Source organism: Harpegnathos saltator, unplaced genomic scaffold (assembly GCF_003227715.2).
Source record: "Harpegnathos saltator strain DR-91 unplaced genomic scaffold, Hsal_v8.6 scaffold130, whole genome shotgun sequence".
NCBI lineage: Eukaryota > Metazoa > Arthropoda > Insecta > Hymenoptera > Formicidae > Harpegnathos > Harpegnathos saltator.
The window spans coordinates 785,341-812,982 of record NW_020229907.1 but is presented as its reverse complement, the minus strand read 5'-3'; the positions used below and the strand labels follow the sequence as shown (position 1 = coordinate 812,982).

Genomic DNA, 27,642 nt, shown 5'->3' with positions numbered 1-27,642 from the left:
GACGTTATATCCCGCAAGGGGCCGCTGAATGGAGGCGCCGCCCTAGTATCCGTCGCAGGGAGCGACGGAGAACGCCGCAGCGCTCCCCTGGTCTAGACAGCGGACCTGAGGTGGCGCCGGTCGAGGAGTCGCCCCCGATCCGTCGGGGACCTCCTCGACCGCTTCGGGCCCGCCTCCGTCCGCGCAGGGGAGGATGACAGACCTAGTGCCTGCCTTCCCCTGCGCGACGGTAAGAGAAGAAGAGAGGAGTGGGTGTTACGGTTCGGGACAGGTCCCACTCCTCGCCCCCTCGACCAACGAGGGAGCTAGGAAAGGAGGGTGTCCCTCTCTCCATAAATAGAACCAGAAGGCCAACCCGACCGGGTAACCGGTCGAGGCGTCGTGCCCCCTCCTGAAAGGGAGGGGGGCGCAGCACTTGAACGAGGGGCTCCCTGAGAGCCCGAGGGCCGGGATGGGAGAGAATACTGACGTAGTTCCCCGACTGCCTCCACTCCGGAGGCCTGGCAGGCACCTCTGGGGGAGTTTAGCCGGTAAAAAGTCCGGCATAACCCCATCCTCCTCCCCAAGGGGGGTGGGGTATCTATGAGGATTTCCCTCCCGTTACCAAAAAAAAAGTATTAGTTGTATACTGTATACCGAGTTGGATAACTGAAGTGTTTAAAATCGTCAAAGTGCAGACAACTAATCTACTAACTAAAGTGCAGGCAACTTATCTACTAACAAACTCATGCGAGAGATCTATCGCCGGAGGGTTCTACGAACACGAACTATACAGTGTTGTTAATCCAGATATATATTTAATGGAAAATGTTACGCAGGTAAGGTGACAAAATAAATATATGTAAAATGGTTAGGATTCAACAATTTGCATTTATAGATACAAAAAGATAATGTATTGTAAAAAATAAATGCAGTTTCATTATAACATTTGATAATCTACTTTATTATAAAAATGATCAATAAATAATTAGCGCATCATATTGGACTGCCATCATACCATATCGAATTACTCTATTGGATAAATAAATAAATAAAAACAATGTATTTGCGAGATAAATGTATTTATTATCCCATTTGACATATGCGCTTTATTGTATTATTAAAAATATACATATGCTTTAATTTAATCTATACTCACTCGCAAAAAAAACCGGCCATTAAATTTTAGCACTAGTTTTTAGACTTTCGCGGCCATTGATACAATCAGGCGAAGATTTCGTTCTATATTTCTTTGCTATTAGTTTTATTTTTACTATTATTTTGTGTTCATTATTATTTATAGAATTCATGATGGAAAAGAAGCAATTGCGAGCGATATTTTTGTACGAGTTCAAACTAGGCCATAAAGCAGCAGAAGCGACTCGTAACATCAACAGCGCATTCGACCAGAGAATCGCAAACGAACATACGATGCAACGTTGGTTTCAAAAATTTCGGAATAGAGATGAAGGCCTTGAAGATGAAGGAAGTCGTGGACCTCTATCAGCAGTTAACAACGACGAATTGAAGGTACTAATCGAGATAGATCCACGCACAACAATTCGAGAGCTTGCTGTAAAATTAGACGTAAATCATCCAACAATTCTGGACCACTTCTTGAAAGCCTCTTGAACCATCTCTGGCAACTTGGAAAATCAAAAAAAGTCGACAAGTGGGTACCATATAAATTAGATGAAAATAAAAAAAAGTGTCGTTATGAAGTGTGCTCTGCGCATCTTTTGCGCAACAACAACGATCCATTCCTGGATTGCATTGTGACATGCGATGAAAAATGGATTCTATAGGACAACTGGCGGCGCTCAGCACAGTAGCTGGACCGCGGCGAAACTCCACAACACTTCCCAAAACCGAAGCTGCATCAAAGGAAGACTACGGTGACGATTTGATGGTCATCAATCGGTCTGATCTATTACAACTTTCTAAATGAAATCATCATGGCAGAAAAGTATATCAAGAAATCGATGAAATGTACCGCAAACTGCGACGCTTACGCCTTGACATTGGTCAATAGAAAAGGTCCCATTCTTCTTCACGACAATGCCCAGCCATACGTCGCACAACCAACGCTACAAAAACTGAATGAATTAGGCTACAAAACTCTGGCTCACCCACCATACTCGCCAGACCTCTCGCCAACTGACTACCACTTTTTTAAGCATCTCGATTACTTCCTGCAAGAGAAAGTCAACAACTACGGTGCTATTGAAAATGCCTTCCGAAAGTTTATCGATTCTGGGAATCGATAGTTGGAATTCTATGTTACCGGAATAAAAAAACTAGTTTCTCGTTGGCAAAAATGCGTTCATTGTGATGGTTCTTATTTCGATTAATACACTTTATTCTAAGCTGAGACATATGCGTTTAAAGTTAAAAGTTAAAAACCGACATTATTTTCCTACCAATCTTATATTAATGACAGAAATCTGAGGAATGGACGCGCGCCGACATGGATAATTGGAGAAGCGTTGCAGCCACTTGGACCACAACTCGGCCCACTTGCTCTAGCAACTGTTACCGGTGCGCGGCGAAAAAAAAGCCAACACGCCACTATTCGTATTTTATCTCGCTGCACCTACGTCTCGCTGGACGCCGCTAACAGTTGCTGGATCGACTAGGCCGCACTGTGGCCCAAGAAGTTGCGACGTTTCTCCAATCATCCATCTCGGCGCGCACTCGTCAGATTTCTGTAATTAATAATTCGATAATTATCGTGAATATCGCAAAACGGCATAGGACTTTTATGTTTGTCATAACCCGTTCTATGTCTTCACAAACTCTATAATAATTGTTGAGACAACATGTATATATGACAGCGTAGGGAAAGGGAACCGTTGACAACGGACATTTGATTTGTCTTGATTTCGAGATTTACTTCGCCAAGATAAGGCAAGTCGGTTTGTTTTGGCGATATGACGAGTGAAGTGGAGACGTAAGAAAGAAAGAATGTTTTGTTGGAGTAACGATAGTTGGAGTAGATGGAGTAAGTCGAAGAGACGAAGCCATGCAGTACAGAACAATGCAGTGCGAAACAGTACGGTACGAAACAATGCATACGTCTATCAAATATACAGGGTGTATAAAAAGTACTGTGACAACAAAATATCACAAAAACTAAGCATTTTAGAAAAAAATGTTTCAAATAAAAATTTTAGGGTTTCAAAAGATCTATTTACTGATTTATGAGTTTGATCTTGGATGGCGTCGCCAAAGTCAGGACAACGTCACCTTGAATTTTTTAAATAGGAATCCCTATTTTTTATTGCATATTCTTGTAGCCCTTTTCCAGACCTTGTCAAAGCACTATAATTGTTTCTACTTTGAGCAAGCCGTTTTGAAGTTATTGAGCTTTTTATGATAAGATGTCCAGCCAGCGGCTGGAGCAATTTCGTGACTTGTATTTCAGACACATAATATTAAGGTAATACTAATGTATTAAATTTATAACAGCACTAAAATTCACCTTCGAATCATTTCAAATCAATTGCAATGAATTTAACTTGAAGTAGAACACATTACTTGTATATGATATGCGTTGTTTTATACGGAAGATATAAATGATTTTTCTTACTGAATTTTTTCTTTAATTGAATTAACGATTTTGGTATATAATTAATATAAATTTCTGTTTATTAAATAAATATTTTTATTTCCTACCTTATTCATTAGACTTTATTTTTTCTTTTAGAGATTAACTTATTTTCGAACGTTTTTGTAAGGAATTCCTCAATTTTTATTTTGCTCATTTCTGTACATTTTTTCCATTTTCCATTTAGTTTTTCCATTTAGTTCATTTTAAAGTATTGTTATTCATTCGATTCAAAATTTCCATCTCGATAATTTCATCAATTAAAATGCAACACCTTACCAAACACAATAGAATATCTGTCTTGATGATAATGAGCTAGGGTGATAGATTATGATCGTATGAAGATGTAAATGATCTTTTCAATGTAACTTTTCGAGATGAGAATACTCCTATTTCGAAATCAACTGTTGAGAGAACTGTAAGGCAGTTTGAAGAAACAGGAAGCGTTAAAAATCGTCTTAAAACAGGAAGGCCTGCTGCAGCAACAAATGAACAAAGGCACTAGAAGTTTTACAATTATTCGTAGAGAATCCACAAACTTCTATCCGCAAAACTGCTCAAGAACATGAGATAAATCCTATGTCTGTGCATAAGATACTAAAAAGGAATAAATTTCGCCCTTACAAAATACGACTTGTTTATGAGCTAAACGAAAATGATTTTAATCGACGTGTTCAGTTCTGTGAAACTATGATAGCGAAAATAGATGCAGAACCTGACTTTTTATCTAACATAGTCTTTTCAGATGAAGCAACGTTTCAATCAATCAAATGGTATTGTTAATAAACATAATTGCAGATTAGAATTCTATCAGATACGAACTCTCACTAGATGTGGGAACACAATACGCAATATCCACAGAAATTGAACGTTTGAGCAGGAATATTAAATAACAGATTCATAGGACCATTCTTTATTGAAGACAACTTGACAGCCCATTCATATGAAGACATGCTGAAAAATCAAATCGTCTTTGCAATCAACGCGATCGTTGGTGAAAACTTTCAACAGAATGTGGTTTCAACAGGATGGTGTACCACCGCATTATGGATGAAACGTTCATATTTATTTAGACACAATTTTTCCTAAGCGGTGGATAGGGAGGAGAGGATAAGTGGCCAGCTCGGTCACCGGATTTGACACCTCTCGACTACTTTCTCTGGGGTTATCTAAAAGATCAAGTATATAAAACTAAACCTCGGAATCTAAATGATCTACAAAATCGGATTCTTGACAAAGCGGCACTTATACCTAATGAATACATAGAAGATATTGTTCCAGGTTTTTATCATCGATTAGCGCATTGTCAAACAATGAATGGTAAACAATTTGAGCATTTGATACATTAATCGCACTTTCAATTGCTAGTTTTCCTTTATGATCATCTTGCCTTGACTGGCTGGATACTTCTTTGATCTTGCCTTAGCTGGCTGGATACTTCTTCGATCTTGCCTTAGTTGGCTGGACATCTTATCATAAAAAGCTCGATAACTTCGAAACGGCTTGCTCAAAGTAGGAAAAATTATAGTGCTTTGAAAAGGTCTGAAAAAGGGCTACAAGAATATGCAATAAAAAATAGTGGGTCCCATTTAAAAATTCAAGGACAAGGTGACCTTGTCCTGACCTTGGTGACGCCACCCAAAGTCAAACTTATAATGTCAGTTAATAGATATTTTGAAACCCCATAATTTTTATTTGAAACATTTTTTTTAATGCTTAGTTTTTGTGATATTTCACCGTCCCAACATTTTTTCAATGCTTAGTTTTTGTGATATTTCACCGTCCCAACATTTTTTCAATGCTTAGTTTTTGTGATATTTCACCGTCCCAATACTTTTTATGCACCCTGTATATTCCAAATAAAATAAAGGATATTTTGGAAACAAAACGAGCGTTTTTCTTACGTGACCCAGTGTGTTCAGTATATAATAGCAGACAGACAACTAGCGGTTATCGAGATAAACCAGAATGCTTCTCTGACATACAGGGTGTCCTATTTTAAAACCTCCACGCAAATATCTCTTCTGAATGATCAAATTTTCACAAAAAATTTTTTAGATAAAAGTTGTTGGATTTAGAAGGGGCTATCTGATGACGACCTTGATCTTGACCTTGGAGGTCATTTTGAAAGTTATTTAAAGGTCAACCTCGTTTTTTTATATGGAAACCCTTATCTTTTACTGCAGATTTGTATTCTACCTAGAAAATTAAGAAAGTTTTATTCTTGATGTTTTTTCGATATTCCGCCTTCATCAGGCTGAAAATACTGTTTAAACATCGCTAAAATGATTTTTTCGAAGAATGTTTTCGACCTCTTACAAGGGGAGGACGCATCGACCGGGTAACGATTTGGAACGAAACTTACGGAGTTAATAGTACTTGACTACTAATAACTCATGGTAATAGCATACGACGCAATATCTCTTCGTTTTCGAGAAAAAACGGTCTAAAGAAAAGAGCCAACAAAGTGTACGAGTTAGTAAGAAGGGTATTCAACGAAGCGGCGTAGCGCAGCAGCGATGGTAACGGACTACCGAGTTGACGGCTGAGGTTCGATCCCTGCTGTATGGTTTTTTATTCTGTAAGCATAAAAATGAAACAGAAAACATTAATAAATAATAAAACTGCGTTTCTTAAATATATTAGTGTTTGTTAAATATATTATTAATGATTTAAATTACAAAAAAACTGTAAATTTTATCTATGAAATATTAGGTTGGGGAAAAAGAAATCCATTATTTTTTCGTTTATTTCAAGGCTTTATTTAACATAATTAGGATTGTTCGATTTTGGTCAAATAAGCACCGTTTTGTTCTACAATTTGTCGCCATTTTAAAGGTAATTTCATGATCCCTCTTTCATAGAAGCCCTGATCCTTATTTGCAAAAAACTCGACTAAGCGATTTTCACAGTCTTCTCTTGAGGTCAATTTCTTACCATTTTACAAGTTTTGCAATGACAAAAATAGATGGTAATCGCTTGGTGCCAGGTCCGGACTATAAGGTGGATGCATCAAAACTTCCCAACCAAGCTCCCGGAGTTTCTGATGAGTCACTATAGACGTATGTGGCCTGGCATTGTCCTAATGAAAAACAATTCCTCTCCTATTGACCAATTCTGGCCGCTTCTGGTCGATCGCTGGCTTCAAACGGTCCAATTGTTGACAACAGAGGTCCGAATTTAATGTTTGGCCATATAAAAGCAGCTCATGGTGGATGATTCCTTTATAATCCCACCATACACTCAGCAAAACCTTCCTGGCCGTTAATCCTGGTTTGGCCACCGTTTAAGCCGTTTCACTGCGCTTTGATCACGATCGTTTTCGCATAATTGTCGTATGTAATCCATTTCTCATCCCCAATCACCATCCGTTTCAGAAATGGCTCGATTTCATTCCGTTTGATCAAGGTTTCGCAGATTGAAATTCAGTCCATCATGTTTTTTTGCGTCAATTCGTGTGGCACCCAAACATCGAGCTTTTTTTTGAATCCAGCTTTATGCAAATGGTTTAAAATTGTTTTGTGGTCGATCTTCAACTCCTGGGCGATACTAACTGCTAACATGCCGGTCTACTTTGATCATTTCCATAATTTTATTGACATTTTCGACAACGGGCCCAACTGTGTGAGATGCATCTTTAACATCAAAATTACCGGAATGGAATCGACGAAACCAAAATTGCGTGTGATTGGCTGTGACAGTATCGGGATAAACACCATTCACAATTTCAGCTGCCTGGCTTGCATTTTCGCCTTTATCGAAGCAAAATTTTAAAATATACCGAATTTTCTCTTTGTTTACATACATCTTTTACGTGCTATAACTCACAACTTAATCGACAAATCACAAAATCGTTAAAGAATTTTTTTAGTACGGAATGTCACTTTTCCAACGAGTATAAATATTAACCTATGCGATTAATACATCACGTGATATATACCACTAAAGCCATCTAGCGGAAAAATAATGGATTTCTTTTTCCCCAACCTAATAGATAGTGTATGAGAAAATTTTTATATAATAATTGCAATGGAAATTGGAATAAAAATATTGTTATGAAATATATAGGAGTGCTATTAACCCTTTGCGGTCGATGCCGCCATAATGGCGGCATTCGCAAGTCGTCGTAGAAGTCGGTGCCGCCAGGCTGGCATTCATGATCGCCTGACATGCGGCACGGCAAACGAGGCTGGCGATAATAAAAGAAAACTATCCCCTCGATGCTAAATTCAAATGTTTAGATCAACTTACAGATATCAATACTTATCGATCTCTTCGAAATCGGCCGACCGCAAAGGGTTAAACTAGTATGAGATAATCTTATATCGTATATATAAAATATTAGTTTCTGTTACAACTCTCTATGTTGTGTTGAAACTCTATCTCTTCTAGCAATCCCCTCCAAATACTTCCTTTGTGTCATTCTAAACGATCGTTAAGAATGACGAAATGATTCGAGCATCGAAACAGTCGTCAGTAGAGTAAGCAGCAGTGTGCGTTTACTAGTGATACAGAGCAGTTCGGTGATCATATTTAAATTACATATATTATAACAATGTCAGAGAATCCTTCAACAAGCAAAATAGTTGATGTAGAATCGCTAGAAGAAAGATCTTTTGAAAATGAAGATTTTAAAGGTGAATTCACTAATGCTCTCGTATATGCGAATTCTATTTACAAGAGTAATGAATTATTATCGAAAAATCCTCCAGCGAAAATATAATATATTTTTATTTCTATTTCCATTGCAATTATTATATAAAAATTTTCTCATACACTATATATTTTATAGATAAGATTTACGGTTTTTTTGCAATTTAAATCATTGATAATATATTTAACAAACACTAATATATTTAAGAAACGCAGTTTTATTACTTATTAATATTTTCTGTTTCATTTTTATGCTTATAGAATAAAAAAAACCATACAACAAGGATCGAACCTCAGCCGTCAACTCGGTAGTCCATTACCTTCACTGCTGCGCTACGTCGCTTCGTTGAATACCCTTCTTACTAACTCGTACACTGTGTTGGCTCTTTTCTTTAGACCGTTTTTTTCTTGAAAACGAAGAGATATTACGTCGTATGCTATTACCATGAGTTATTAGTAGTCAAATACTATTAATTCCGTAAGTTTCGTTCCAAACCGTTTTCCGGTCGATGCGTCCTCCCCTTGTTAGTATTAAGACAAAATCGGGGTTAGATCCGGCTCATTAAAACAAGTTTGGAGAATTTCACGTTCAGATGTGTACCAACCAATATTATGGGGTCCAAGTGACTCTTAGAGGTCACTTCAAGGTCAACTTCGCTATTCGAATGAATTCACTAAAACAACCTCAAAAATAGGATCGACAGCAGATATTATTTCAAATAAAAGTTACTGAGTTCAGGAGAGAGTCATCTGATGATGACCTTGACCTTGGGGTTTCAAGGTCATTTGAAGATCAATTTGAAAGTTTTAATAGGAAACTCTCCTCTTTGAGTTTAAAAATGAAGAAAATTCCATATTCTGATATGTACATATGGATGTCATGAGTATTTTGTATGGAGAATTATCTGTACATCAGTATTAAATCTATATGGAGTGAACAAATACGAAAGTTATTACTGTAGAGTACGACAATTTTGATTCGTTTCTTTAGGCTTATGCAGAAAGAAATTTTTTTGTACCTTACTAGGATCACTTGGACCCGATAACATGGATACACGTCTGAACGTGAAATTTTCCAAACTTGCTTTAACTGACCAGATCTACTCCTGATTTTGCCTTAACACTAACAAGGAGATGGCAAGACATGTAAAATAATAATTGAATGAGTTATATTTTATTCGAATGGAGGGTTGAGTACATAAAAATCATAAAAGAGTTTGTATGCATGGGCCTTCGTTTGTGAGAAATTTTCAATTAAAAAAATAGCTACATATTAAATGTAGTAACTTGGAATCAATAAGCGTGAAGCTTGATAGCTGCAGAAGCTAAGGCGCGCGCTAGTATTCTGTCGTCTATGTCCGAGGAGTGTTCGAGTCCTCGCAGTGCCAACTTTTTTTTTATAATATTATGTATTACTATATTTTATATTTTTAATATTTTTATTGTTTTTCGTAGAACAAAAATATAATATACACAAATACAATAACATCTGTCTTATTATATAAAAAATAACAAGAATAAACGTTTTCATTATTTATTATAAAATTCAATTTTATAATCAATAATTTATTCTTGTTATTTTTTATGTAATAAGACAGATATTATTGTATATGTGTGCATTATATTTTTGTCCTACAAAAAATAATAAAAATATAAAATATATAATATAAAATATAAATATATAATACATAATATTATAAAAAAAAAGTTGGCACTGCGAGAACTCCAACACAGGGGCTGAACACTTATATGTATGACCTTGGACCGAATTTAGTTCCAATGTTACATAGCCCAGATGGCGCTAGCATCGACACTAAACAATGAAAAGAGTAATATACGTGAGCGATTAATGCGTCACAAACAATTGAACTGTAGCTCTATTCTTTGTAGCTGCACTGGTGAACTAGTGCAATAAGTTAAAGTGAGACAAAATATACTTGTCTCACTCAAACTTATATTAGCGTGCAAATTTACCAGTACAGCTCGAAGGAACAGAGGCTGTATTAATCGCTTTAAGAAAAGTGAACGTTAATATTATCAATATTCGTCGTGAAGTTCTTCAATAGTCCACCAGGTAATTATTTATGTCTGATATTATTTATAAAATGAATTACTTCTAGTTATGATAAAAAATATATTATATAAAGCATATGAAATGTAGGCATTGTATTATTTTAGTTATCATGAAGCAGGCTTGCGTCGTACCTGGTTGCACATCGAATACACGGACCCCATCGCACCACTTTCCTAAAGATCCTACTCGACGCTTATTGTGGGCAAGAAATATTAAATTGCAAAATATTGAACATGTTATAAGTGAACGAAAGAATGAAATACGCATTTGCTACAAACATTTCAGAGAAGAGGATTATATATATTCAATCCATCGAAGAAAATTGAAAGCTATGAAAATGATGCCATACCTCATCATAATATACCTCAAATTAAATGTGTAGCAGCAAATAATAATATAAATTATAATCCAGCTTCACTGTCGATATGCAACGTTGATTTTAAACCAGATGTGATTGCACTCGAGTTGCCGCAGCCACAAAGTGTTAACATCAGACATGCAACATATTTGCAAGAGGTAAATGTTGAAATATATTATTTATTATATCTTTATAATTTATATTATTCTTAATAATCTGTATTATTCTTAATTTCTATATTATGAAATGAACGACAATATGTAATGTTGAAACGTTGTTATAGCATGACATGGATAATTCAGAAACAACTGAAGAAATGTCAAGTACAGTACAGCAAGTGCAACATATTAAGAACGAGGCTACAAATGTCACAGATGAAAAACATGTACAACAAGAGCAGGATTGTTGTTTATAATAAATGTGTATAAAATGTTTGTACCAGTATGTAATCAGTTTCAAATTTCAGGAAACATTGAGCAGTCCAAACATTATTGAAGGGCAACACAAATGTAATGATACATATGTATCTCCAAAGAAGTTACTATCAAGTTATGCAAGAGCATCAGAGCATTTTAGTCTAAGAGCAGCTCGATTGTATAACATTGCAAGACATCTTGTAAAAAGAAATACATATAGAAAGGCACAAAGTATGAAGATGAGAAAGCTTTTAAAAAGTCAAGGAATAATGAATTCAAACTTTGTCGAACAATATGCAGGACTGTCAAAAACGCAACGAATTTTAATTGAGATGCAGTTACGGACTGCCCAACAGCGATTGCAAGTAAGTATAAATATATAAATAAGATAAATATATAAATAAGATATAACTAATAGAAAAATATGTTTTACGTGAATAATGAGAGTAATGGAAATAACAATAATCAAAGCAGAAATCGCGATGACGTGAAAATGATTTAAAAATATGTGGAAATAATGGAATAAATCATTGTTCAATCATAATTCGATTATTTTCTAGTTATTTTATAAGGGAATAATAACAATGTTTTATCATACAGAATCCAAACACGTACAAATCAGTCGGTGTAGTACGTGTTACTCAGTCGTCCAGTAATTGTCATGTATCAATGGTAATGTTTCATAATGTATTTTTTTGCTTTTGTTTTCAGAATATTGCACTTGTTATAAACTCATATATGCATGATTTTGTACATGTCTCTTTCATATTTCTTTGATAGATATTTTTATATACAATTTTTATTTATTAAATATTTTACATTTTTAAAGCATGTATATTTCAGATTTGAATGTTTATTGCATTCATCTTTCGTATTGTGCTTAAATAATACGTGGCCACAATATTTAATAAAAATTATGGTAAAATAAGTAATTTTTAATTATTTTTTACTTAATTAATGTGTAAGAAATTAATTCTTTTAAAAGTAAGGAATTGTAACAATATTTCGTGCTTTATAATGTATAAAAATTTATGGTTCATATGTTATGCTGTAAATGCATAATACAATTTCAGTTTGTATTAATAATCAATATTGATGGCTATTACTAATCATTGTTGTGTGTGACATTGAAATAAAATTAAGAGTAAAATTTAAATTGTGATATTGTTTTTAGGCCAGACGATATACTGTACAGGAAAAGATCCTCGCGTTATCACTTATTAAACGTTCCCCTGCATGTTATTCATTATTAGAAAAAATTTGTAATATGCCTAGCAAAAAAACGTTACAGCGTTTATTACAAAAAATAACAATAAGACCTGGCATATGCAACATAATAATAACATATTTACGCAAAAAAGTTAATACGTTGAATAACAAAGACAGATATTGTGTACTCATGTGGGATGAGATGGCTTTAATGCCACATATACAATACGACTCAAAATACGACGTAATTACTGGTTTCGAAGATTGGGGAATGAGAAGAAGCAATAAATTTGCAGACCATGCATTAGTTTTTATGATACGAGAGTTATACAGTGGCTAGATAATGCCAGTTTTTTTCGGATATTGTGAAAATCTTACAAAAACACCGCAATTAATGCGTTGCATTAAAAAAGTCATAAGTATCGTACACCAAACTGGGTTTCATATTGTTGCCACAGTTTGCGATCAGGGAACTGCAAACGTTGCAGCAATAAATATGCTTTTAAAAGATACTGCACGGGATGTATGGAAAGAGGGGACAGAATGTCGTATGTAAACTTACATATACATATGTATATTGTACAATAAAAACACAAATATAAAGACACATATTTATGTGTAATTAAAATTTAAATATAAAATGTTCTTCTATAGGTTATGCATTCCAAATAGGTAGTCAAAAAATTATACCATTTTATGATCCTCCTTATCTGATCAAAGGTGTACGTAACAATTTAGTGACTAAAGATTTAGAAATTAATATATCATCTACAAGCAAAAGCAGACAGTTCGCATCATGGAAAACGACTGAATTAGCGTATAAAATAGATATAAACATTAATAATTTAAATCATTTATTGCCTAAAATTACGGAGGAACATGTCATTCCAAGAAAAATTAAAAAAATGAGAGTCAAAAATGCTGTACAAATTTTTAGTAATACTCTCTCCGCTTACATTCGCCTGCTTTCCCAAATGCAAGGTACACATAAGTTGTATCAGTTGATTCATATAAGTAAAGAATAAATGAAGCACATCCTACATGACAGAAAGTTCCAAAAGAATTCAGTTGTATGTCACTAATTTTGACTATATTTCAGATGCAAAAACAATTATTTTCTAATAATTCTTCAGAAAAGAATTGTTTTTACATCAGATGATAGAGTAAAAATTGATGACATACGTGAATTCTTCGGAACTCTGTGCCATGTGGGATTACTTTTGCACGTTTTGAAACGTTTTGCACTTTTCAATTCATATTTAATTCTTGACATACTTTTTTAGGGCATACAGTAAACACTGATATTTGGACCTATAAGTATACAAGAAGAAGCACTTGCAACGGCTGACGTGCTTTACTTTTTTAATACATTATTTGATTCAGTAAATGGACATACGGCAAAGATGGAAGCTCCTTTACGAGTAATGGTTGTAGAAAATAGTGGCCATCACGATTTTTGGAAAGATGCTCTGCAATATCTTAAAAAAATGAGATACGTACATCCGGTTACAAAAAAACCATTGAAAGGATCTGTATGCCTCCAAAATTGGATGAAAAGTATTAATTCTTTCCAACATTTATGGACAGAATTGCGAGGAAAAGGTTTCAAGAAATTCAATCCACGTTATATCAATCAGGATCCTCTTGAAAATTTTTTCGGATCTATACGCTCCGTAGGCCATAGAAATATTAAGCCTACGTGTACTACTTTCTGTGGAGCATATAAGGTTTTGCTTATTAATAATATATCATCACGGCATACAATTGGACAAAATTGCGAAGACATTTGCAATGGGAATCTATTATTCTCTTTAAAAGATTTAATCTCTGCAGCAAAAGAAGATGACATCTACATGGATGAAGTTGAAGATGAATATGTTCATATCATAGAAAGTCATCCAGAAGAAAGAAATGAAAGCGTGCATGACATACACGATACAAGTTCATATCATGTATTGATAAAGAATATCTTAGGAAAAAAATCATTCCAAGACTATGCTGCATGCAGAAATATAACAGACTATGCAGAATTGAAAAAAGTATTACAGAATGCAGAGAGTTTGATAAAAACATACATGTATAAATTTTATTACAAATATAATATTGGACATTATATCAAACGAGAAATAGAAGGAAAGGTAGACTGCATTTTTATACAATGTACATAACATTATGTCGAACTGAAGACGGCAATATTTTCTGCGATTATTACCACATGTCTGAAGTAATTTTGTACAATAATAAATAGGTGCCTCAATGGTAAATATACACCTATAAAAAAACATTCTGTCTTCGTATCTGTACAGGCCAAATACCAGACCAGGATAAAATCTAAACTATCGAAAAATGTATAAGCTATAATTACACTGATATATTATAATATTTAATTTTTTTATATATAATTAAAATAAACGTATTGTTAAATGTATATTACATTATAATATTAATATTTAAATATTAATATTAATATAGCATAGTATAGTATTATGTGGTAATTGTTTTATTTAAAATAATGTATGATATATGTTAATATGTATGATATATGTTAATAATTGGATGTCTAAATGAACCATTTAGACATTTTATTGTAATTTTACTTATTTGCTGCTTACGTTCATGATTTAATTTCATTTATGTCCTTTTACTTATAGGTCTGTTTTTTATTGCTGCACTGCTGAACTGGTGCAATAAATTAGAATGAGACAAGTATTATTTATCTCACTTTAACTTACTGCACCAGTTCTGCAGTGTAGCAATAAAAAACAGATACCATCACAAAAAATATTGACTTTATATAACTATATATATGCATATTTCGATATATACCTCTTTGAAGTATGCAGGACCAAATCGGCAAAATCAAAACGCACCTATTAAACTTTTTAGTACTTATTTTGTGCTAATTTGTGCTACTAATAAAAATTTTGTACTTCGTGCCGTTTTGAAAAAAATCGTGGCGCTGCTACCTTCATATGAAGCCAGCAGGACCACAACAAAAAATAATTAAAAATTAAAATATTTAATTTTTATGATGATTTTGAAATTTCCAAAAATCACCAAGTTAACAAAAGTCAGGGCACTATTGTAAGAATATATTCTTCGGACCAAGTATAGCAAAAAGGTCTAGTATCATTTTTTCTCCCGACACATAGCGAGATATTGTGAACTAAATATTGAAAAAGTTATCAAGTTTTTCTTAAATATCTCAAAAAATATTAGGCAAGTAAAAAAATGTTTCAGACAAAAGTTGTTTAAATTAATTGGTAGAAAAAGACGATATAATAAAAAATTAGGGTTTCTATTTAAGAAAAGTAATAATCAATGAATATCTCGAAAGTGACGCCATCTGTAAACAAAATGATATAGTCGTTTCATATCTTCTTTGAAACTGTAAACTTTTGTCTAAAACATTTTTCTTTAAAATGCTTAGTTTGCGAGATATTTCACCGTCCCGGTACTTTTTATACACTCTGTATGTATATAAAATAAACATATATAAAACTATATTAAAAAATAACGTTATGTGAGTCTTAAAATCCTTCCCACTATAGGCGTAATTTTCGTGGCCATTTCCTTAATTAGTATTTCTTAATTAGTTTTTCCATATTTTCTTAATTAGTATTTTTTAACTATTTTTAGATACTCTTTTTTTAAGATTGTAATAAAAAATAAAAAAGATTTAAATTTTAGAGAAACTTCTTTACATTATGCAGGATGTATTGTATATTTTTTATACATTAAATGAAACCAAATAATTCTACAATATTTTACTACTTATTACTACTTACTGCCATCTTCCTGATTGCTTGGTGGCTGAATCAGAGAATCAAAGCTCACATTTTCATAGAACTCGATGCCGAGAATCAAAGCAACTTTTAACAAGATACATTGCAGCTGACGAATACTGATATGATCAATAGAACCGGCACAAAATTTTCCAAAGAACTTCTTTGCACCTAAACCTCGTAGATCCTGAATGACGAAAGGCCATAGATGTAAAACATTGTTTCTAGACATCCGGTCTCTTTTCTCTATAACAACAACTTTAGCACCTAATAATTGTGCCTCTATAGCTGATCGCAAACCACATGGCCCTCCACCGATAATAAGGACCTAAAAACAAACGACAAAAAAATTCATAACATTTTGCAATATTATATATTCAAAATAGAATTGACTACTTGATTTGTAATAACGCGTTACACAGATAAAAACATACCGAATAAAATTTGACTACGTGACATCAAGCGGTTTCTTTATCCTTCAACATTTGTTTAAATTAAATTAAGTTAGATTATATGTAATATATATAGGATATTCCAGAAGTCGAAACTTCAATTTTGTCAACCAAAGCAATTTGGAAACAATCTTTTCTTAGAAAAAAGTATCGAGAAGTTGTTGTTCACGGGAGTTTTTCAATGTTTTAATCGCTTAAATCGATGAGTTGTTATTAGTAGTGTTCAGCAATTACTATTTATCCTGAATTTACATCTAATAGATCACTCTATTATGTTCCACTAGATACACAGTAATATCTTCTTAGCTTAAATATCAGGTTTGGCAGTTGATGTTATAGAATCGCTAAAGTCTACTCATAACTCTTTTATAATATTCTTTTTACATAACTTATCGATAATATTCATCTTATATTAACTGTCATAATTTGAAACAAAAAATCTTGTTCGCGTGTGCCCAAGAATTCAAATAAAAGCAAACCAAGTGCCGAAATACTCTTATCCGAAGGATTGGAGCCATTGCTAGTTGACGAATTTAGCTGGCACGACTCGGGTTGTAAGGCCGAGCCGATAACTTAAAATTGATATAAACTTGAATAATTTTAATTCTGCCTGAGCAACTTAGAAATAATGAAGCTGGAACTTCACTGAAATGCCAACTGTTCAAGGACGCTGCAATAATATTAATAAAAAATTCGAGTTTTGAAAATGAATTACCAGTTCCACATTGGTCCATGCTTCTATTTTTTATTTTCAGTTAACTAAACAATTTTTGTTTCTTATATCTGGCCAATTATAAAATAGATTAAAAAAGAATAGAAAATAATAAACTTACCCTCGTATTTTGACATGCTTTACCGCGATTATAACATTTATGACTGGCTCGCTGATCGAATTTCTTCCACAACGCTTGCGCTTTCCATGATCGCAGCTTCGTCTTTAATTTCGGATAAAACTGATTAATAACGTTTGGTCGGATTTTTAATAATTCACATAAATGTCTGTAATAGCCTAGAATGGATTTCAACGTAGTTGCATTGCAAAACTGATCGAACACTTCGTTAGCTAACGCCACTTCTGGTGAATTAGCTGCTTGCTTTCTGCTCATTTGATGTTGATCCATTATTCTGATTCTTGATTACCAGTTTCGTAAGCCAATTAATTCGTCAATTCCTCATCACCTGCAAACATGTATCTTTATTTAATCTATGTATTTCGTCTTAAACATCGCGTAGTTAGAGTTGTGCTCCTCTATCACTGTACATATTACTAGGATACAGTTCATATATGTGTGCTTGTATAAAAGAAAAAGGAGCGTTACTTAGAAAAATTTTATTTAATTGTTATTATTTTATTAAACATTTCGTAAATAAAAATAATTCTAAACCTTGTAATTTGGTAATTAATAATCGCGCAGTACATTTAGTGAGAGCTAGTTAAACAACACCTTATATACGGTATGTGTAAAAAAACGGAACTGATGCTATATAAAGAATAAAATCAGGCAATATATTAGAGACACCCATAAATAATCAATTATTTCAAAATGAGGTATGTATATAAATCTAAATTTTTTATTATTTATTTAATAAATTATATAGTATAGATATTATTGTAAACAGTTTGCGGATAAACTCCGTCGGGACCGCAGAATATTAAATAGAACCGTTAGATAATCAAGAACGAGTTAATCGAGGAACATAAACAGATCTCACAAGGGGAGGACGCATCGACTGGGAAACAGTTTGGAACGAAATTTACGGAGTTAATAGTACTTGACTACTAATAACTCATGGTAATAGCATACGATGCAATACCTCTTCGTTTTCGAGAAAAAACAGTCTAAAGAAAAGAGCCAACAAAGTGTACGAGTTAGTAAGAAGGGTATTCAACGAAGCGGCGCAGTGGGCAAAACGACTCATCTTTTGGACAAAAATTTACTGACAGTACAATTTTCAACCAATTTCAAAACTTCAAACTTTTTTTTAATTTACTCATGAAACATTGCTCTACAACGTGGTATTGCGGTATTGATAAAAAAAAGTTTAAATTCAAAATGGCAGATAGAAAATGCGTGACGAAAATATTGACTTCCTGTCAAATGATACTTTTCTCTTATAATATTAAATATATTTACACTGAAATTGTTCCTTGAGTCGTTAAACATAAATTTGAAATCAAACTTAAAATTAAAAAATCAAAATAACATTTATTATAAAAGTGAAAAACGTCGAAACTTTACAAGATTTATTGGATTTATAGAAGAAAGAATATTATGCACTTGGCACATAATTATTTAAAAATTTTTCATATTTTAATATTAAATTTGTACAAAATAGCAAAATTTTGTTATATTGCTTTATAACTGCTTAGATAATAAAACAATATTTAAGCCCTTATACCATGTCAAGGTATTTGCCATTATAAGGGTACTGTTTCTTTGTTTCTTTTTATTTTTTTGTTTCTTTTCAATTTTTTAAACTTTTTTGTTTATTTTAAATGTTTGTTATATTTGTTTGAATTTTTCTACTTACATTTTAGATTAATATTTTTATGTTTTAAACGCCATTTGTGTATGTATGTGAGTGTGTGTGCCGAATTATTGCACATAGCATTAAACGCTATTTGTGTGTGTGTATATGCCGAATTATTGCACATAGCATTAAAATCAGTCGTACAACTTTTTAATGCTTTTTTTTAATGCTTTATAGAATAATTCAGCACACATACACACACATACACACGCACACGCACACGCACGCATGCACGCACGCACGCACGCACGCACGCACGCACGCACGCACGCACGCACGCACATACACACACACACACAAACAAATGGCGTTTAAAACATAAAGATATTATTTTAATAAAATAATAAAATATACACAAATAGCATTTAAAATATAAAAATATTAACCTACAATGTAAGTAGAAAAATTTCAAACATATATATATAACATAAACATTTAAAATAAACAAAAACGTTTAAAAAATTGAAAAAAAGAAACAAAAAAATAAAAAGAAACAAAAAAACAGTTATAATGGCCCTTATAATTACCTATAATTACCCCTATAATTACCTTTATAATGGCAAATACCTTGACGTGGTATAAGGGCTTAAATATTGTTATATTATATAAGCAGTTATAAAGCAATATAACAAAATTCTGCTATTTTGTATAAATTTGATATTAAAATATGAAAAATTTTTAAATAATTATGTGCTAAGTGCATAATATTCTTTCTTCTGAAAATCCAATAAATCTTGTAAAGTTTCGACGTTTCTGACTTTTATAATAAATGTTATTTTGATTTTTTAATTATAAGTTTGATCTCAAATTCATGTTGAACGACCTAAAAAACAATTTCAGTGTAAATATATTTAATATTATAAGAGAAAAGTATCATTCGACTGGAATTCAATACTTTCGTCACGCATTTTCTATCCGCCATTTTGAATTTAAGCTTTTTTTCATCAATGCCGGAGTACGTTGTAGAGCAATGTTTCATGAGTAAATTAAAAAAAAATTTTTTTAATCGGTTGAAAATTGCACTGTCGATAAATTTTTGTCCAAAAAATGAGTCGTTTTGCCCACTGTGCGGCGTAGCGCAACTGCAAAGGTAACAGACTACCGAGCTGACGGCTGAAGTTTGATACCTGTTATATGGTTTTTTTTATTCTGTAAGCATAAAAATAAAACAAAAAATATTAATAAATAATAAAACTTCGTTTCTTAAATATATTAGTGTTTGTTAAATATATTATTAATGATTTTAATTGCAAAAAACCGTAAATCTTACCTATACTATACTATATAGTGTATGAGAAAATTTTTATATAATAATTGCAATGGAAATAGGAATAAAAATATTATTATGAAATATATAGGAGTGCTATTAAATTAGTATGAGATAATTTTTCGTAATCTTATATCGTATATATAAAATATTTGTTTCTGTTACAACTCTCTATGTTGTGTTAAAGCTCTTTATCTCTTCTGGCAATTCCCCTCCAAACACTTCCTTTGTGTCATTCTAAACGATTGTTAGAAATGACGAAATGATTCGAGCGTTGGAACAGTCGTCAGTAGAGCAAGCAGCAGTGTGCGTTTACTAGTGATACAGAGCAGTTTCGGTGATATTTAAATTACATATATCATAACAATGTCAGAGAATCCTTCAACAAGCAAAATAGTTGATGTAGAATGCTAGAAGAAAGATCTTTTGAAAATGAAAATTTTAAAGGTGAATTCACTAATGCTCTCGTATATGCGAATTCTATTTACGAGAATAATGAATTATTATCAAAAAATCCTCCAGCGAAAATATAATATATTTCTACTCCTATTTCCATTGCAATTATTATATAAAAATTATCTCATGCACTATATATTTTATAGATAAGATTTACGGTATTTTTGCAATTTAAATCATTAATAATATATTTAACAAACACTAATATATTTAAGAAACGCAGTTTTATTACTTATTAATATTTTCTGTTTCATTTTTATGCTTACAGAATAAAAAAAAACCATACAGCAAGGATCGAACCTCAGCCGTCAGCTCGGTAGTCCGTTACCTTCGCTGCTGCGCTACGCCGCTTCGTTGAATACCCTTCTTACTAACTCATACACTTTGTTGACTCTTTTCTTTAGACCGTTTTTTCTCGAAAACGAAGAGATATTGCGTCGTATGCTATTACCATGAGTTATTAGTAGTCAAGTACTATTAACTTCATAAGTTTCGTTCCAAACCGTTTCCCGGTCGATGCGTCCTCCCCTTGTCAGACAATTAGAATTGGCGACCGAAATCGTTGTTTTGAATGTTAGCTATTGTTCGTGAGTCTTTGATTAGCATGTATTTGACAACATATCATCAATAATTATGTCTCGAATAATATGACGGCTCGTTGTCTTTATCCGCTAGCACATCAGCGTCAACGTGGACCAATAAGAAGCCTCCAGGACGATTCAAAACAAAGATGTAAGAGCAGCAACGAGGAAAAGGACACATTATTTTCGCACATTATTGCACACTTTACTTTATTCGCTTTATGCTTTTGCTTTTCGGCTTTGTTTTTGTCACGATTATTGTATGAGAATAAATACCGTTATCCGTTATCATTAAATTGCTTCGAGTACGTGTCACTTTTCTATTTGTGTGGTCATCCTTGCCGCATTTTTTTTTCGCTTATCGCGGCGGCTTTCTCGACCATCTCTCTGTTTCGCTTACAGCTTAGCCTACACAAACTACACTAAATTGTAATCTATCATTATCCACGACCTTTCGTCACCTCTTTGATAAATTTTGAATTCCTCTGTTATGAAACTGTACTTGGCTGTGATGAAAAATATGATTCAAGGTAAATTGGAACTACTGATATTTCGAAAACTTCCTATTTCTGTAAGAATCCAAAAACAAATGACAATCTAATGACGTAATATCAGGTGAGTATGTATGGTAAAATTTTCCGATCAAGCTGCTGTTTCTTAAGTTATTTTTGCTGCATGATAACATTATTATGTTGCAATATGATGTCTGTATGTGTGTGTGTAAAGAAACTTCAATCTCTAGATGATATAAGTACATGTTGTGACATCTCTAAGCTTCATTCAATGTGTGAAAATATTGGGTTGGCCAATAAGTCCGTGCGGTTTTTCTCGTTAGATAGCTTCAAGGCGCTCTGCTAAGGTTTATCTTCAGTTGAAAGTCTTGAAAACGTATAGTCATTGACAGATGACAATTCAACGTGCATTTAAAAAATATACGTAAATATTACTTGTGTATCTTGTGTGTTTTGCGTCTGAAAATGGATAACTGGAACGAGCATTTTCGGCTTATTAAGCTTTTTTATATTAAAAAGGCAAAAACGCGACGCAAACTTGTAAAAATAATTGTGCAATATATGGTGAGTATATCGTAAAAGAACATATGTGCCAAAAGTAATTTGCGAGATTTTGTTGCGGAGATTTTTCCGTCAAAGACAAACCATGCTTAGGCCGACCAAATGAGATTGACAGCGACAAATTGAAGGTGGTAATCGACATCAATCTACTACACGACAAACACTACACGACAAGGGAGATTGCAGACGTTCTCCCAATATCGAAATCGAGCGTGGAAAATCATCTGCATCAACTTGGTTATGTTAGCCGTCTCGATGTTTGGGTCCCGCACGAACTGAGCGAAGCTCATTTAATCTAATGTATTTCCATCAGCGATTCACTCGGAAAACATGAGAAAAGCGATCCATTTCTGAAGCGTATGGTAACTGACGACAAAAAATGGATCATCTACAATAACATCAAGCGCAGAAGATCGTGAGACAGCGCAGCGAACCGCCAAAAACCACTTCGAAGGGCTTCACCCGAGCAAGATCATGCTTCCAATTTGATTGGAAGGGTGTTGTGTTCTACGAGCTACTTCCGACAGAACGATCAATTCAGATGTATATTGTAGTCAGCTGGATAAATTGAATGCAGCGATCCACGAGAAGCGTCTAGAATTGATGAATCGTAGAAACGTCGTCTTTCACTATGACAACGTTAGGCCGCACACATCTCTACAAACCCGGCAAAAATTAATGGTGCTAAGCTGGGATGTCTTACCACATCCTCCGTATTCTCCAGACATTGCACCTTCAGATTACCATCTGTTCTGCTCCCTTCAAAATTCCTTGAATGAAAACACTTCGTTTGTGAGGAAGCTGTCAAACGACACTTGGAACAGTTTTTTGCCTAGAAAGACAGGAAGTTCTTTGAATGAAGAATTATGAAGCTGCCCGAAAGATGGCAAAAGATAATAGATAACAACGGCCAATACATAATCGATTAAAGTTATTACCTTCTATAAAAATAATCATAGATCATTTATAAGTATAAAACCGCACGGACTTATTGGCCAACCCAATAGTATGCAGAAACATTTATATTCATTAGAAATCGAGACAAAAAAGTACAAAAGTTATATTTTCGCTAATTGACGCTGTTTTACTTCCAAAAAAAAGAAAAACGCAAATAAAAATAGTATATATTATACAAATAAAAAAGTATGTACTATACAGAATGTCTTATTTTGATAGAGCACCTCGATTATCATTGAAGAAAGCAGTCGTAGAGAAAAATGTTTTAGACAAAAATTGTAGAGTTCAGAAGAGGTTATCTGATGGTGATCTTGACCTTGGGGTCAAATTTGGAGATCATTCGAAAGTCAATATAAAAATTTTAAACGGAAACCTCTATTTTTCAGTACATATTCTTGTAGCTCAGCTCAAGAGCTTTCCAAAACACTATAATTAACTATTTTTTTATTCAGTAATTTCCGAGTTACAAGGCTTTGAAACAGTACCGTCGGTGTTACTCGAAGTGTACCACATGGAGGTTGCTCGTTTAGATTTATACCTTTTTTGTCTTGTGTTGTGTGTGTGTGTGTGTGTGTGCGCGTGCGTGGGCGTGTGCGTGTGTGTATTCATTCCAAGGATAAGGTCCCCGTGGCTCGTCAACTCCACGGTATTTCACGACTCCAAACCCTCCTTGTGGCGTGTGCGCGTGTGTGTGTATATATAAAAGAGAAAAAGAGATAGATAAATAGAGAGACAGAGAGAGGATACTGTATTAGTAACGTGTGTGCACATCTCTTGCACGGATTATTTCCTCCATGCCATGACACCGATAAGTCAAGTGAGCAATGTATCTGCAGCTTCTCCCATCTTCAATTAACGCCATAACTGACTTATCGATGTCAGCCATACAACGTGCTTACACTAGGTACTTAGACCAATTCCTTCCAGCGAAGATCCAGTTCGGGACGTCCCCGTATTACCGATGAGAGGGATGACCGATTTATTGTTATAAATTCACTAAAAAATCGTCATCAAACTGCTGTTCAAATTCGAAACAGTTTAAAGGACATCCACCACAATAACTTGTGTGTTAACATTGTTCGGAATCGATTGAGGGAAAACAGCCTTTTTGCACGACCAGCAGGTATACCTTCGCTTACGCGTCACCATCCCGTAGCTCGACTCGATTTTACAGTCAACCATAGATATTAAATGTCTGCAGATTGCAGTAACGTTCTTTTTAGCGATGAGTCCCGTTTTGCTCTGTTCTCTGTAGATGGGCAAAAACAGGTTTACCGTCGAGTTGGGGAACGCTTTGCAGATTGCACAGTGAATGAACGCCACAGCTATAACAGAGACCCTATCATGGTTTGGGCAGGAATATCTGCTCATTCAGATTACATTTTTTCCAGCGAAATATGAACGCAGATGTATACGTAGAAAAAGTATTGATACCCCACGTTATTCCATATGCGCCTTTCATTGGAGAGACTTTCATATTCATGCAAAATAATGCGCGACCACACGTTGCAAGAAGAGTACTGGATTTCTGTAGTCGCCTTCTGTAGAGAAGTAGGCATCAATTTATTCGAATGGCCAGCTATGAGTCCAGACTTAAATCCCATTGAATATCTATAGAACAATTTCGACAGAAAAGTACACAATCATGCATCTGCTCCACAATCATTGCCAGAACTTCGAAGAGTTCTTAAAATTGAATGGAATAACATTACCCAGGTCGAAATTCAAACGGTCATAAGGAGTATGTCCCGTCGCATGGAGGAAGTAATCCGTGCAAGAGGTGAGCACACATGCTAATACAGTATCCTCTCCCTCTCTCTCTCTCTCTCTTTCTCTCTTTTACATACACACACACGCATACACGCTGCAAGAAGGTTTGGAGTGAAATACCGTGAAGTTGACAATCCATGGAGTCCTTATCCTGAGAATGAACACACACACACACACACACACACACACACACACACACACACACACACACACACACACGCACGCACGCACACGCACGCACGCACACGCACGCACACGCGCACGCGCACACGCACACACACACACAGACACAAACGTTTGAAGATGCGGGGCAATTCCGTATCTTCAAACGTTTTCGGCCTACCAGAATGTTTTTTGTCTTGAACGTTGAAATCACCACATTTGAATTGTCGAAACCACGTTTCACATGTTCTTATGGTTGGAGCATGCTCACCGTAAGTCTCTACCAGCAAACGATGACTTTCAGCGGCTTTTTTCTTTTGATTAAACAAGAAAAGTAATGTGTGCCGCAAATGCATGTTTTCAGGCACAAAACTCGACATTTTCAAAAAATTATTAATCTATAACGCTGTTATTTTGGCGGAACGTAACTTGTGTAGTTTTGAGGTTAATCTCAGTAGAATAAAATGACATATGTATCAAATCATAACATTGTATACTTATGGCTAGTGACATCTGTTACAAAAACCGGAAAGTAATTACCGACATACCTGGTATCCCTTTACAAAGTTTCCTCATCTCAGTGATGCAAAGATTAAGGAAGGCATTTTTATTGGGCCTCAAATTAGATTATTTACTAAAGACGAGAAATTTAAAAAAACAATGACTTGTTTAGAAAGAGAAGCTTGGGTTTCATTGAAGAAAGTGATTCTGGGTTTCTTGGGAAACAAAAAAGATTCTAAATATGAAGAATTGGTGAGTAACATGCTTGAAAAGTTTATGAAATTAGGATGCAATATGAATCTAAAGATACATTTTTTGAAAAGTCATCTTGACTACTTCCCCAAATATAGCTTAGGAAGCGTAAGCGAGGAACAAGGGGAAAAATTTCATCAGGATATTAAAGAGATGAAAAAAGATATCAGGGTCGATGGAATATTCATATGTTAGCAGATTACTGTTGGAGTATTAAGCGAGACATTCCTGATGTGGTTCATAGTAAAATGTCCAAGAAACGCTCTTTTGACTCTATTTCTGGATAAATAAAATCTTTTTTTATTAACATTTTCGCTTTTGTCTTCAGTAATTGGATCATCTGGTCAGTGGCTGGGTAGCCTTTTAATCTTGTCTTCAGTGGCTAGATCATCTAACCTTGCCTTCAATGGCTGGATCATCTAGCCTTGCCTTCAGTGGCTGGGCAGCCTTTTAATCTTGCCTTCAGTGGCTGGATCATCTAGCCTTGCCTTCAGTGACTGGGCAGCTTTTTAATCTTGCCTTCAGTGGCTGGATTATCTAGCCTTACCTTCAGTGGTTGGGTAGCATAGTGAAAAACGGCACCTTTTGGCTATTTAAAACTAATTATTTCGAAAACCTGACGTGATAGAAAAATTCTAAGGCCGGATTCGTATTCAGCGGATAAAATTACGTAGAAAATGACCTTTGACATCCAAAACACAAAATCATACAGACCTGTGTAATCGGTTGAATATTGTGAAAAGCAGCATTTTTTGGCTATTTAAACCTGATTATCTCGAAAACTTGACGTGATAGAAAAATTATAAGGCCGGATTCGTATTCAGCGGACAAAATTACGTAGGAAATGACCTTTGAAATCCAAAACGCATAAAGTTTTTGAAATTTTGCAGGCCTGTATAATCAGCAACCCAAGAACATGATTCTACCGAGTCTGATGAAAATCTGTTGAAAATTGGCAGAGCTATTCAGTGCTCATATATGAGTCATTATCAGTTGTGGCATTTCTTTTTCTCGCTCATATATGAGTCAGTACTAGTAAGCTGGTTAAAATTCCTTAGTCATTGATATGACTCAAAGCAATCTTACATGATCATCTTGACATTAGAAAGCTGTATATTTGTTGCATACCACAAAATCTAACGGAAGCCCAAAAACATGGTCAAATGGAACAAAGAAATATAAAAAAATGCTTAAAAAATATGATTACGGCCAATTCAGAGCAATATATGACATCATAACAGGTGATGAATTTTTGATTTACTCCTACAAAGTAGAGAGCAAATAACAACTAAATACACTCATCCAAAAGAACGCGGTACACTTAAAATATGGGAAAAATTTAGCAAAGTTCAAATGCTCATAACTTGGTAAATAATAATGATAGAAAAGTCTGTAAGAAATGAAAATGAAGCTTGGAATTTTTAATTAAAGAATCGCTTTATTTCAATGCAGCGAGAAAAATTTATTGAAAATGACGGATAACAAAGCTAGAGCATGCGAAATGGAAAATGGTCTCCTCTTTAAAATACTTTTTTAATCATTTCGATACGATGATTCT

At 34.2% G+C, this 27,642-nt stretch overlaps 2 protein-coding genes and 1 long non-coding RNA gene across 5 annotated transcripts in view; 2 read left to right on the top strand and 1 right to left on the bottom strand.

Annotated features, from left to right (window-relative positions):
- Positions 1-27,642, bottom strand: part of LOC105181424 (Molecule interacting with CasL) — a 288,317-nt gene that overhangs the window by 191,559 nt on the left and 69,116 nt on the right. The window contains exons 3-5 of one of the 2 annotated variants that reach the window (XM_025307903.1): positions 23,146-23,274; positions 17,367-17,712; positions 16,085-16,409 (exon numbers count right to left, since the gene is read on the bottom strand). In XM_025307903.1, the coding sequence (XP_025163688.1) occupies positions 16,085-16,409; positions 17,367-17,654 (613 nt within the window). In that variant the 5' untranslated portion in view covers positions 17,655-17,712; positions 23,146-23,274. The remainder of the gene's footprint in view (positions 1-16,084; positions 16,410-17,366; positions 17,713-23,145; positions 23,275-27,642) is intronic. The other variant, XM_025307902.1, reaches the window with a different exon arrangement.
- On the top strand, positions 10,296-10,680 carry LOC112590663 (uncharacterized). Its single transcript, XR_003114386.1, has 3 exons — positions 10,296-10,313; positions 10,418-10,511; positions 10,599-10,680. It is a non-coding gene; the product is annotated as an uncharacterized LOC112590663 (long non-coding RNA).
- On the top strand, positions 10,976-14,660 carry LOC105181423 (uncharacterized). 2 transcript variants are annotated; one of them, XM_025307904.1, is made up of 5 exons: positions 10,976-11,452; positions 11,688-11,759; positions 12,262-12,844; positions 12,951-13,277; positions 13,580-14,660. In XM_025307904.1, the coding sequence occupies exons 1-3, from the start codon at positions 11,090-11,092 to the stop codon at positions 12,634-12,636; spliced, it is 810 nt and encodes a 269-aa protein (XP_025163689.1). In that variant the 5' UTR covers positions 10,976-11,089; the 3' UTR covers positions 12,637-12,844; positions 12,951-13,277; positions 13,580-14,660. The 2 variants fall into 2 exon arrangements, with proteins under 2 accessions (XP_025163689.1, XP_011136478.1); XM_011138176.2 differs by lacking the exons at positions 10,976-11,452; positions 11,688-11,759 and having other exon boundaries at positions 12,639-12,844.

What these genes read in the sequence shown, in the direction of transcription:
- LOC105181423 (XM_025307904.1), top strand. Translation starts at nt 11,090, where the DNA reads ATGTGTATAAAATGTTTGTACCAGTATGTAATCAGTTTCAAATTTCAG. An exon ending in CTGCCCAACAGCGATTGCAA is followed by an intron (nt 11,453 to 11,687) that starts GTAAGTATAAAT and finishes TTTATCATACAG; the next exon opens with AATCCAAACACGTACAAATC. An exon ending in GTAATTGTCATGTATCAATG is followed by an intron (nt 11,760 to 12,261) that starts GTAATGTTTCAT and finishes TATTGTTTTTAG; the next exon opens with GCCAGACGATATACTGTACA.